Source organism: Vigna angularis, chromosome 5 (assembly GCF_016808095.1).
Source record: "Vigna angularis cultivar LongXiaoDou No.4 chromosome 5, ASM1680809v1, whole genome shotgun sequence".
NCBI lineage: Eukaryota > Viridiplantae > Streptophyta > Magnoliopsida > Fabales > Fabaceae > Vigna > Vigna angularis.
The window spans coordinates 8,052,104-8,065,859 of NC_068974.1; the positions used below are offsets into that span (position 1 = coordinate 8,052,104).

The window sequence follows — 13,756 nt, forward strand, 5'->3', positions numbered from 1 at the left end:
AAATAACGTAGACACTTATTTTTAGGTGTTCTCTAATTTACAGGTGGTTTGCGCAAGGATGGTTGGTTTCCATGGAGGTTGGGTTTGCGGATTAAGGTTTTTGCGGTGGCCCATGGTGTTTTAGTGGTCGGTGAAGAAGATGAGTGGAAGAGATGGATGTCAGCGTCGCGATTTGGTGAAGAAGACGAAGTTTGTGAGGATGCATTGTTCTGGGTCACAATTTCTGTGGAGGCTCGCAACACTAGTAAAAAATCTGTTTTCTAACACGCCATATAGGTTTCGGTTTTATCAAAATCGAAGCATATAAAAATGCGGTGACATAATTGTAATAATAGCGAATGTTTATGCCTCGGTTCCAGGACACCCGAAGCATAAAGGGTCTTTTACCTCGGTTATAAAAGAAACCGAAACATAATTACCACCTATTTTCTGCAAGTCGAACCTTTCGTTTGACACACCTTTTCTAGAAATGTCTATTGCCTCGATTGAGAGAGACGAGACTTAAAGGCCTGTCAAATCTACTTTCTGAACAGTTTAAAAAATCACTATTACCTCGAGTCCTTGGGAGCTGGTGTCAAAAGATTCACAAGCTTCGGTTACAGTGTTAACCGAGGCATAAACGTTTGAATTAATTGTCATTTACTTTTTTTTTATTTTTCTCTGAGTACCTAAGGCATCGGTGTGCTGATAACCGAGGTAGTATCACTTGGTTAACTTCAGAAATTTTAACCTACGCTCTTCATTCTCTTAGCCTCGCGTTCTTCTTCTTTCTTGCGTTCTCCTTCTTCTTCCTTATGCAAGAGTCGTTCTTCATCTTCCTTGAGGCCATTGCTGCTTCGTCTTCCTCACAGGCTATTGTTGCCACCTCTCGCCTCTACCTCGTCGCTGCTGTCAACATCTTCGTCGACGTGCAATCGCCTCCGCCTCACTCGTAGCACCTCTACCTCTGTCTTCGCGCCTCTGTTGTGACTGTGGCAGCCACGGTAAGTTGTCTGTGCTGTTGGGAGTGAAGCAACTTCTCGATAACAGCTCCTAGGGTTCTAATCCACGATTACCTTTTCAAGCTGGTTCTGATCGGCGATTCTGGCGTGGGGGAAGTCCAGCCTTCTCTCGCGCTTCAAGCGGAACGAGTTCAATTTGGAGTCCAAGTCTACAATAGGAGTTGAGTTCGCCACCAAGAGTTTGAATATCGATTCCAAGGTCATCAAGGCTCAGATTTGGGACACCGCTGGCCAGGAAAGGTCTCTTTTCTTTTCCATTCAATTACTCTTTCTACAAACTTTGATCTGTCATTTTTCGTTGGGAATGCTTTCTTTGCTGCTGCTCTTATTTCTTATTACTGTTTTCGATTATTCGGATTTTGATGGCAGATACCGCTTTGATTCACTGTTTTGGTTGCTTGATTTAGTCGATTAATTTCGATGACATTGCAGTGAAGGATTGGAGTTTTGTTGCTCTGGTGCTGCGTTTGTGGATTTGTGCGATTTGATTTTGTTTATGAAATTTGAATTAGGGATATTTTTTTGTCAGTATGACCATAATGCATGCTTGAATATTTGACATACTGCTAAATCAATAATCACGACTACTGAAGATTGATATGAACTACAAAATATGAAGTTTTCTGCTTGTTTGTTTTCCTGACTGCGTTCTTCAAGCTATAAAGCTTGTAAGATATCTAGGTTTTGCTCCCCCGTAGAAAACATTTTTGTTTTGCATGAGATGAACTTCTGTTAATCTGATTTACATAAGCTGTAGGCTAAGTATTTTCTTTTCATGCCTCGCTTGTCAGGTTGGTCTTTCATCTCTCAATTTAGGAATATGTCCAAAATTAAGTACACTCAGCATTGAAGCACCTTATATGGTTTCACTTGAGTTGAAAGGATGTGGTGTACTATCTGAAGCATTCATTAATTGTCCACTCTTAACATCTCTCGATGCTTCCTTTTACAGGTCATCTATACATTATTTTCCTATTTATCCTTTCTAAAACATTTGTTAATGGTTTTCTCTGAACATCTCTAGACTCTTTCTTCTGCAATGCTAATTGACTTTTTACTGTTTGGAATTCCAGCCAACTAACTAATGACTGCTTGTCTGCTACAACTGTCTCATGCCCACTGATTGAGTCATTGATACTGATGTCATGCCCATCAATTGGTTCAGACGGTCTTCAATCTTTATTTTGTCTTCCAAATTTGATTGTTCTTGACTTATCATACACTTTCTTGGTGAACTTGCAACCTGTTTTTGATTCTTGTTTACAACTAAAGGTTAGAGTTACCATAGCATGGTTTCTTATTCTTGTACATTCTTTTAATCACGAGTATTGCTAATTAGATGGGTTTAGAACAATCATACCTTTTTTTTATAATCAGTAATGTGTATTGTTATCATGGTATCTTATTCCCATAATTCCAATCTGTCATTTCCCTTTCGTTTCATTATTGATAATTTGGCATTTTATATTAGTGTTATTGTTTTTATTATCTTCATTTGCTGATAGTGCTACTTTTTTTCTCCTGTTTCATGAAGGTGTTAAAGTTGCAAGCATGCAAATATCTCACTGAAACATCACTTGAACCACTTTACAAAGGAGGCGTCTTAAAATACTGTATGAATTTTCTAATCCCAAGTTCACTTTTTCTTTCATTATGTTATACAGATGAAGGCGTCTTTAAAGGGTGATTTTTATAAGCCGACATTTGGTGGCTTTGTGGACTTGGATTTGACAAAGGATAAGAAAATTTCTCTTAGGAGTTTGGTATGTGCAAATATGTAACAATTACTCTATTTGGTTTTTTGCATGTAACATTTATTAGAACTGATTATTGTTTTTTATTGTGTTAACTAAATGACAGATTAATCACTTAGTAGTGGAAAGTTTTGGAGAAGGAGGAAAGACAATCATATTGTCTCGAGTTTATCCACAACTTGCAGTGTTAAAGCAAGCTCATCTTTTTGTGTTCAACAATGGCACTGAACCAATCACCATGGAAAAGCTAAAAGGATGGGACATGAAATCTGCTCAAATAAAATGATTAGCTAGAAATCAATTAGTATGCAGAAGATAATTTATACCTTATCATATACATTGTAAACAAAAACAAAAAGGTGAAACAGAATCTTCTTCACATTTTTTTTATCAGAGAAGTACTAAAAGGATCATGTTTAGAAAAATGTGATCAGAAGATACTGTGTTAGGCTTTTATGTTATTTTACTTTAATAGATTAAGAGTTTCAAATTGTGCTACCCCATGCTTATTAAATTTGTGCTGTAATTCTCATATGCTTTTGGCCCATTGTATTAATTTGTACTGTGATCGGTGGAAAATTGGAACTCTGACACGATCTTTGCTTTATTATTTTCTTTTTAGTATGGATTGTAATAATTTGTACTGTGAGCGGTGGAAAATTGGAACTCTGACATGATCTTTGCTTTATTATTTTAATTCTAGATTCAGGGCATGGATAAAGTTACCTTTCTGCATGAGATACTGCCTCGGTTCAAAAGGAACCGAGGCGGAAAGTCCTTCCAAAAAAAAGTAAAAAAACAAAAAATCTACTGCATCGGTTTCTTTTGAATCGAGGTAAAATCTTACAACTTTTTGTCTCTATTTCCAACCGAGGCATAAAAGTGTAGGCTTCTTGCCTCGCCTTTATATGCCTCGGTTCAGGAACTGCTGTCGATGGACGAAAATAACCGCTGTCGTTGTCTCTGACTGCACTAGTGCAAATTAGGGTTTTTAGTGCACAGAGATTTGGTAAAGAAGACGAAGTTTATTTAGGTTTCAATTTTGATAATAAATGAACCCTTTTTGACTTAGACACTTGTTGGTTCTCTTGCTTTTAGATTATTTTTGTGAATAAGAGAGTTGAGGTTATACTTAAGGGTTTTATCACTAAATTCTCTTGATTTTGTAGGAAATTAGGATGAATTGGTAGAGGAGTCAAAACATCAAGAAGTTCGAACCTAAAACGGACAGAAAGAGCACTAGAAGAGAAGGTTGCAGAAGGTTGTAGAATGCTTGGGCACCCTTTTCTGGGGCCCTTAGCGCAGGAAGTCTCGCACCCACGCCTAAGCGCCCTTTCAGGGATGCTGAGCGCCAGTCTTCGAGTATGTTTCACGCCTAGGCGCCCTTCCTGGGGTGCTGAGCGCCACTTCTCTCGCAAGTTTGCCTGGGCGCCCTAAGTAGGGGTGCTAAGCGCTGGCGACGTTGGCCCATGATCCAATTCAGCTTTATATAAGGACTTGCACGTCTTAGAGGGGGTATCTTTTGACAGAAGGGATGCTAATTCAAACTTTTTCAGCTCTCTGAAGGCAGAATTGGATGCGGAAGCTCTCCTTTTCGGTTTTTAGGGTTTATCTTTCATTCTCATTCCATTGTACATCTAGTTTCTCCAAGAAAAGGGGGAACTAAATTCATTTGTTGTTGGGGAAGATTTAACCTCTAAACTCTCATGTATTTGAATTGATTCCGATTTATATATGCTTCTTTCATTAATTGTTAGGGTTATTCTCCTTTGATCTATGCTTGTTATGTTTAACTCATTCATGGCATGATTTTTGGTTTTCTTTGTTATTGACATAGGGATAGAACACTTGGTTGTCTTAAGCTTCCATTCGTAATGCAAAATTAATTATTAGGGATGCAAGACATTGTGGTATAGTAATTAAGGATAGGCTTCTTTCGCCGAGACATCGGGTTCTAAGTAATTTAGAAAGTGACATTGATAATTAATAAAGAAGAAGAATTCTTATATGCATGAGAGTGATTAGGTGAAATCTAAACCCCAACAATATCTTCATCTCGTAATACCAATATCATCATTCACTTTTGCGTTTCTCTTCAATTGATCAAAAATTGCATTCATATTTACTTTCTTGTTTTTACATTTAAAAACCCTAAATTGTTATTCAAAGTCTTAATTTGTTAAGTAATTGCATGACTATTTAGTGTATGAGTCTCTTGGGAAACAATACTTGGTCTTACCATTTATTATTACTTGATACGATTTGGTACACTTGTCGAAGTCTTAACAATAATTGGTGTGCATTTGTTATCCACGAGCAGATTTAACTTTGAGCTCACAGAATTTAACAATGTAACACAAATGACATGTAATTAACAGCATCAAAACTCAAGACAACTTCAAACCAATGAATGGAAAGCAAAAATGTTCTTGAAGTCTGTCATTAAGCTCATTGAAATGAACGTCACAACTTATGATGATTGACAGAGCTTACTCAAAGCAGGAAACTCAATTGAATCATAATTAAACTCATATTTGAATGACAATACAAACAATGCACAAAACTATTAACAAGACAGGATATGATTTAGAAATAAAAAGACTCAAACAAATTGAAAGCACCGAATAAAATGAGAATAAAACTCAATATAATGACCCAAGCACAGTCAATGAAAGTGATCGAAAAGGAGGTAGATCGAAGCGGCTAGGGTTTGAGTAAAGAGAATCTGAGTAGCGAAAGGTGTTTGAGTGATGCAAATGATGAGAAAACGAGAGTAAAAAAGTGATTCTATGAGGAAAAGATGCTTATTGTGAAGAACTCTCGAGAGATAGTGAAATGCATTTCTACAATGAAGAAAATGTGAGAAATGAAGTGTTTCTTTGATGCGTGAGAGAAACAATGCAAAAATGAAAGTTGACTCGTGAGTAAGTGCTGAGGATGTGGCCATGGAGAGCGCTGACATGTGCAAAGAAGTGGCTGTTGATGAGTGGTTTGCGTGGAGGAAAGAGAAGCACCATGGAAATTAATGGAGAAAAGAAAATGGATGAGTGTGCTTGGAAGGTGGCTAGAAGAGGATCCGTAGGATTCTCTAGCTTGACTTTCAAGAGAGAATTAATTCTGGCTGTCAAAAAATTTAATTCTCATTATGCTCAAAAGTGTTTGATACAAAGGGTGGAAATGGGTATTTATAGGGACCCATGCTCCTATGAAAGCTCAAAACATATACAATGAAACATAAAATAGACAAGAAGAGGACACTAAAGGGTTATTGGGCAGTATTCCATCAAATGTATGTTCTAAACCTAAGGAGTAAGAAAGGATGATCGGTTACTATTGGTACTAGCGAGTCGCGCAACGAAGTATAAAATGCGATCAAAGAGCGTTAAGCGTGTATCGGTCAATAAACAAGCTAAAATAGTCCATTTAAAAAAATCTTGATCTTCTTAAAGAACTTTTATCAAACAGTTGGTATCCTAAAAGTGCAGAAAGTATAGAGTTCAAGAAAATCAACACTGAAATTTTATCCTTGTTCGAATCAAAAGATTCTACGTCCAGTCATTAATCACTATAAATAGTGATTAACCTTTTCACTAAAATATTGTTCACAAATTACAATGAAATGACATAACAAATAAGAACAGTAAGAACCTTCCTTCGACAAACGAATCGGAAGTGTGAGCTTCTCCTATTCACAAGACTTGACAAGAGTAAACACTATCACTTGAGAACTTCCTCAGACAAATTGTATTCTCAAATGGCATAGATAGGTTATAAAGGAATTTGACAAAAGTATATATAGCCTGCTGGTATAAACTGAAAAGACATATTACAACTGCTAGTGATAATCGATTATCGATTATTGTAAGTGATAATCGATTATCTGCGAGACTTGGAACAGTTTGGATATTTAACCCTTCAATCGGTCAGCTCCAGTTCTTAACCTCCCTTCACTGTTCGGCTCGAGCCCTCACCGCCTTCTGTCATTCGCCTTGAGCCTTTACTACCTTCTGTTGTTCGGCTCGATTCCTTACCGCTTTTCACCGTTCGGTTTGAGCCCTTACTACTTTCCATCGTTTGGCTCGACTTCTTACAACTTTCCACTGTTCGGCCTGATTCCTCATAGCTTTCCACCATTCCACTTGACCTTTTCTTCTCTCTCTCCTTCCAACTCTTAACATTTTATTCTATAGTGTCAGAACTCAAAAACCTAACTGCTACCGCTCGGTCTCATTTATGTCTCACTTGGTCTCGGTCATGCCTTCCATTACTCGGTCCTAACTGCTCGGTCTTGGTCATACCTCGTTTGGTCTCAGTCAGGCCTTCCACTACTCGGTCCTAACTACTCGGTCTTAGTCATACCTCTCTTGGTCTCGGTCATGCCTTCCACCACTCAGTCCTTAACTGCTCGGTCCTGGTATCTTCTGTTATACAGGAATGCTTTTAAACTTAATACAACAAGGGTCTTCATATTCTTCACTTTGTAACATCATCAAAATCATTATCTTCAAGACATCAATTCTTCCTTATTGGTAACAGTTACGTTTGGAGAAAACCAAAAAGGAAAAATCATAGGAATTGGAAAGATAGGTACTAAGTTTACCCCCTCCATTGATAATGTTTTGTTAGTAGATGGCCTTAAACATAATCTTCTTAGCATAAGCCAATTATGTGGCAGTAGTTACAATTTTGTATTTGAAAAAGGCCAATGTAAAGTATTAGATGCTAGTAGTTCCGTAGTAGTTATAGCTAATAGGCTGGGTAACTTATATAAAATAAACCTAGATGACCTGCAGTCTCATAGTGTTTTAAGTCTAACAAGACATAATAACTATGGACATCCAAGCATGAGATTAATCTCAAAGTTGCAATGTCATGATCTCATGAGAGGGCTTCTAGAAGTATCATTCAATAATATAATCTTATGTAGTGCTTGCATGAAGGCCAAATAGGTCAAAAAGTCTTTTCAAAGTAAAAATATTGTTTCAACTAAACGATGACCTCTTGAGTTCATATAGATTTATTTGGCCCTACAAGAATAATGTCCATGAGCGGTAAACGCTATGGGTTAGTAGTAGCAGACGATATTTCTAGGTGGACTTGGGTCCTATTTCTAACTCAAAAGGACGAGGCATTTAATGCTTTCTGCAAACTCTGTACAAGGATAGAAACTGAAAAAATAATTAAAAATCATATCTATCTGAAGTGACCATGAAGGAGAATTTCAAAATCAATTTTTCCAAAAAATTTGTAAAAACTCTGGCATTAAGCATAACTTTTCAACTCAAAGGACTCCACAACAAAATGGCGTTGTTGAGAGGAAAAATAGGTCTTTACAAGATCTGGCCAGAACAATGTTAAATGATTTTAACTTTCCTAAGCACTTTTCGGCAGAAGTAGTTAACACTACATGTTATATTTAGAACAGAGTTTACATTAGGCCAATCCTCAACAAAATGCCTTGTTAATTATGGAAGGATAAAAGGCCCAACATCTCCTATTTTCACCCCTTTGGTAATGCTTTATATTAAATACTAAGGATAATCTAAGGAAGTTTAACTCCAGAAGTGATGAAGGAATCATGCTTGGTTACTAAAAAACTTCAAGAGTGTTTAGGGTTTACAACTCTAGAACCTTGAAAGTTGAGGAAGTCATCGAAGTCATCCAAGGACGCAAATGCATCAGACACAATCAATAATCAAGAAGAGAGTCATTAGGAATAGTCACTCAACAATACTTCTGAAGAAAGAAGGGAACCAAACAGCCTACACCGTCTAATAATCAAGGATCATCACTTAGAAAAGATCATAGGAAATTTGTACGAGAATGTGAGAACAAGAGCATATCATAAGCATCTTACCACAACTCTCATATCTCAAATAGAGCCATTAAACGTCAATCAAGCTATAGAAGATAACTCTTGGGTTGAAGCCTTGAAAGAAGAACTGGATCAATTTAAGAAGAATGAAGTATTGGAACTCATTGAGTTACCTCAAGGAAAACATGTAGTCGAAGCTAAATGGGTCTATCGCAACAAATTGGATGAAGATGGAAAATTCGTCAGAAACAAGGCAAGACTAATTGTGAAAGGCTACTTAGCAAGAAGGGATTGACTACACCGAAACCTATCCTCCGGTGGCTAGGTTGGAAGCCATTCACATTCTTCTATCATTCTTCTATAAAGGAAGCAAAAGCTTCAAATTAAAAGGATATTGCGATGCCGATTATGCTGGAGATAAAGTAGAATGCAAAAACACAAGTGAAGGATGTCACTTCATTGGAAGAAACCTAGTATCGTGGTTAAGAAAGAAGTAGAATAAGATTGCATTATCAACTGTAGAAGATGAATATATATTTGTCGCCCACTCTGCTTACAACTACTGTGGATCAAGAATCAGTTGGAAGACTACAACGTCTTTGAAGGTAAGATCCTTATTTATTGTGAAAATAATGTTGCAATTAGTTTGCTTAAAAATCCTACATTGTATTCACACACGAAGCATATTGAGGTCAAACATCACTTCATATGTGATCATGTTAGTAAGGGTATTGTGGATTTACAATATGTAAACATAGAGGATCAATTTGCTGACACTAAAGCATTAGTTGAGGATAGACTTTACCGTCTAATCACCCTTATCAGTATGAGAATTGTTGAATGAATTTGACTGAACATGTTATAGTGTGTTCATATAGCGTCTAGAGAGTCAAATGTCTAGGACACATAATCTGAATGACGTCATACATAACATCGTCTAAGACAAATCATATACAAGACACTTTCATACTTGCATTAGGTTGTATCTAAATGTTGAGCCCCTCCCTAGAAGTTGTCGAGTATTTCCATACTTCAATCCTCTCTTTCCGATCTACTTAATATCTTCTGAGTGTCAATCAAACCATCTCTTCTAATAACAATTCTCTCTCTCTGTTTCTCTTCCTCGAGAAGACAAATTCTCTAACAATACCACTTTTTCAATACTTATCTGTGACACGAACATTTTGTTCCAAAATATCTTGGACTTCAAAAGATCCAATATCTCTTTCCAAAATCTAGCCATCTTTGCACAATAAATGGACAAGACAAATCAATTGGCTATGACTAACTTTTCCCTCTATTTAAGTCAACTCTACTCTTCACATCCTCAACTAATTCACTCCTCTGAAAACCTAACTTCTCAATCTTCCAAACCAATGATACTCTCTTTCAAGCCCAAGAAATAGGAAAGAAAGGGTGAAACTCTGGCTGAATTCCGGATTGAACTCTAGCTTTCCGGATTGAAGATTACAAAGGAAAGACACTTCCAAATTACAATCGCGCCCAGCCGAAACACACGCACGCTCATCCCTTGTAAGGAGCTTTCCCTATGTGTCTTGTTTTGCATGTGCCAATTGCGTGGGACGTGTGACCTAGCCAGTTGGACCATCCAACTAGACTTTTTCTGAATTTGAGAGGGAAAATAGTCAGACTTTGAGGCCTTAATAAAGGTTGAAATACCGCTATTTTTATACTTAATATTGATATTAAAAACACCCTTTATGATTTAGAAACTAGCTTGAACTCATATTTTTGCTTTAGTTTTGTGAATAAGAGAGTTGAGGTTATACTTGATGATTTTATCACTAAATTCCCTTGATTTTGTAGGCTATTGGAATGATTTGAAAGAAGAGTTAAAGTACCAAATAATTGGAATGTAGAAAAGTCAACCAGAATGCAGAAAAGTCAACCAGAGAACAGAAAAGTCAACTAGAATGAAAAAGTCAACCACAGTGCAGAAAAGTCAACCAGAGTGCAGAAAAAAGGTGCTAAGCGCCAATTTCTTCTGTCTCACGCCTGAGCGCCACCGCTGAGCGTCAGTTTAGTGTCATGGGCGCCCTTTTGGGGCACTAAGCGGCGGTTTCGTGGGCTTGGACTCGTTTTCTGTTATTTTTATGTTTTATTTAAGGACTTGGACGTTCTAGGGTTCATATCTTTTGATGGCTTGAGCACACAAACACATTTTTCACCCCTTGGGGGTAGATTTGGGGATGTGACAACTCTCCTCTTCTCTTTCTAGGGTTTTTCTATCTCTTTCATTCTTTTATTCCATTGTTCATATAGTTTCTCCATGATAATGGGGAACTAAACCTTATTTGTTGTTGGGAAACGATGTAATCCTTTGAAACTCTCATGTATTGAATTGATCTATATTATAAATGCTTTATTCCATTAATTATTAGGGTTTTTCCTCTACGCTCTATGCATGCTTTGTTTAATTCATTCAATTGCATGATTATTGATTTTGTCGATATGGACACATATGGGAAAATCTAGAACTGAGGAAATTCTTCCAAAAATAATATTACCTAGACATAGGGATAGGAGGGTTGGTTGCCTTTAAGCTTTTGTGCGAATGTAATGCATAATTAATTGTTGGGGATACAAGACATTGTGATCTAGTAATTAAGAGTAGGCTTTCTTCACAGAGACATCGGGTTTAAGGTAAATTAGAAAGTGACATTAACATTAATGAAGAAGATGAATTCTTATATGCATGAGAGTGATTAGGTGAAATCTAAACCCCAACAACATATTCATCTCATATTTTCAATATCATTCATTCACCCTTGTGTTTAGCCTCAATTGATCCAATTTGCATTCATATTTATTTTTATTGCATTTGCATTCAAAAACCTCAAAAATTGTTCTTAAGTCTTAGTTGGTTAAGCGGTTACATAACTGTTTAGTGCCGTGAGACTCTTGGAAAACGATACTTGGTCTTAATTGGTCTTACCATTAAGGGCGCTGAGCGCCAAACTTCAAGTGCAATTAGAAACAAGTTCACCAAGACTCTGTGCATGAAGTGATTAAAGATATCAAAGAGAATGTAGTTATTAAGATTGAGACTCCTTATTCAAGGACGGTAAAGATGGTGAACAGGAAGATGTTGTAGATAAGTTGGTGTGATGAAAGCAAAAGGAACACCAACATAATAAATGCAGATCGTGCTTAATGGTGTCAAGCTCGTGACGTTAAACAAGCGCTTATTGAGAGGCAACCCAATTTCTGATTTTTCTTTTTAAATTGATTATTTGTGTGGTTTGGATTTGATTTTGCTTTGCAGGAATGACAACATCTACTGATAGGTGCTGGACAACATCTACTGAGGGATGCTACGAGGACTCAGATGACAACATCTACTGATGGATGTTGCTATGAGGGTGATGAATGATAGCGTCTAATGATGGAGGCTATTTGATTAAGCATCTACTGATGGATGCTACTGAAGGCGTCTAATGATGTATGTAGATGAAGATGAGAAAGATTAGCATCTACTGATGGATGCTGATGAGAAGGATTTGCATCTACTGATGGATGCTAGGTAACAGAGTATGTACTGAAGGATACTATGCTTATACACACCTATTGATGGTTGTTGGTGAGAAAGATATGCGTCTACTGAAGGATGCTGGAGGATTCACGGGTCAAGCTCGTGACGTTGAACAAGCGCTACTTGGGCGGCAACCCAATTTTCTAAACTTGTCTTTTTATTTTTGTGAACTTTATTTTGCTTCTGTTTTTATAATAGGTGTTGATGTACTCAGTTTGCGACTTATTTCTGATGCGATGGTTTGATATTGATTTGCGTGTGATGAGTATTGCTTGATGATGCTTTGATATTGATTGATGTTGAGATGTTGCACAAAATGTTGATATACAGGTGGTTGTTCACAAACTGTGTGAACAGATGCATGATGTTATGATTGTGATTATGATGCTAAGCAAGATGTGTATTTGGTGTATGTGGAACATTGAATTAGCTTATATGTGAGGTTTTGAACTCTAGAGTAGTTATTGTGAATTATTGTTATTCTTTTGAAAGCATGAATGATTTTGCCCAGGTTTCTATGATTGAACTACTTTTTTACTTGTGTCATATGATCAAGGTCATTTTTTATGACCCTTTTCTTAGCCAATGTATGATTTTAGCCCAAATGAAAGAGAGCACGAAGTGTTCTACCCTTTTTGAACCTTAAGCCTTAAACAGATTATAAAAATCCTTTGTGAAAATCTTTACCTTGAGTTAAGTTGAGAACATGGTGTGGTATTGATAAAGGTTCAAGTTTGGGGTTGATTGGGAGAATTGAAAAAGAAAGTAATGAAATGCATTGAGCAAGTATGAAAAAGAGAAAAGAAAATAGAATGTAAAGAAAGAAAAGCTCAATGCAAAAAAGGGAAAGTTGGGAATGAGTGAGATTGGTTTGTCTAAAGAGAGATTGTATTTGAATGATAAATTTATGAATGACTTTCTTAACTCAAGGATTTTGTGATCTTGAAAAACCAATTTTTCTTCTTAGCCCAGCCACGTTACAAGCCATGGAAAGTCCTTGTGATGATACTTGTCTGTGAGTATGTTTGGTTGTGGTAAATGAAAGGCAATTTTGTTCTATGTGACATTGGAATAAGTAGAGTGAAGGAGTGACCTCTATATACACCTGTGTGATTGAGTGAAACACTTTGTCTGGTGAGGAAGAGTTCCATGAATACATGATTACATCTATGCTTAGTTAATTGATCATTCATGAGAATAACATCTGTTGGATATTATGTGATTATGTGAACACCATGAGGAGTGATTTTAAACAAGGCATGTGTACATCTTGACTGAATTCTATTTGATGAGTTGATTTGAGTAATTACTTGTCTTAGAAGAAAGAGTTTTTGAATGGGTTAAACCATTGTATTGATTGGAGGAAGACTGAGTTATATCTTATTTGCTTGAGGGCAAGCAGAGTTCTAAGTTTAGGGTTGTGATAACGGTTGAAATACCGTTATTTTTATACTTAATTTTGATATTAAAAACACCCTTTATGATTTAGAAACTAGCTTGAACACATGTTTTTGCTTTAGTTTTGTGAATAAGAGAGTTGAGGTTATACTTGATGATTTTATCACTAAATTCCCTTGATTTTGTAGGCTATTGGAATGATTTGAAAGAAGAGTTAAAGTACCAAATAGTTGAA

At 36.6% G+C, this 13,756-nt stretch overlaps 1 protein-coding gene across 3 annotated transcripts; it reads left to right on the forward strand.

Moving 5' to 3' along the window:
• Nucleotides 1-536: 536 nt before the first annotated feature.
• LOC108338847 (F-box/LRR-repeat protein 15) lies at nt 537-3,289 on the forward strand. Of its 3 annotated transcripts, none has more exons than XR_001833072.2 (6): nt 537-983; nt 1,065-1,241; nt 1,793-1,953; nt 2,075-2,273; nt 2,536-2,764; nt 2,862-3,289. XR_001833072.2 is itself a non-coding variant. In XM_052878520.1 (6 exons), exons 3-6 carry the CDS (start codon nt 1,862-1,864, stop codon nt 3,039-3,041), a joined length of 570 nt encoding a protein of 189 aa, XP_052734480.1. In that variant the 5' UTR covers nt 537-983; nt 1,065-1,241; nt 1,793-1,861; the 3' UTR covers nt 3,042-3,289. The 3 variants fall into 3 exon arrangements, 2 of the variants coding, with proteins under 2 accessions (XP_052734480.1, XP_052734481.1); XM_052878520.1 differs by having other exon boundaries at nt 2,666-2,764; XM_052878521.1 differs by having other exon boundaries at nt 547-1,241; nt 2,666-2,764.
• Nucleotides 3,290-13,756: the final 10,467 nt, after the last annotated feature.

Bases quoted from the DNA above. Each gene is read 5' to 3' on its own strand.
- LOC108338847 (XM_052878520.1), top strand. From the start codon at position 1,862: ATGGTTTCACTTGAGTTGAAAGGATGTGGTGTACTATCTGAAGCATTC. The intron at 2,274-2,665 runs GTTAGAGTTACC...TATGTTATACAG, and splicing joins ATTCTTGTTTACAACTAAAG to ATGAAGGCGTCTTTAAAGGG. The intron at 2,765-2,861 runs GTATGTGCAAAT...ACTAAATGACAG, and splicing joins AAATTTCTCTTAGGAGTTTG to ATTAATCACTTAGTAGTGGA.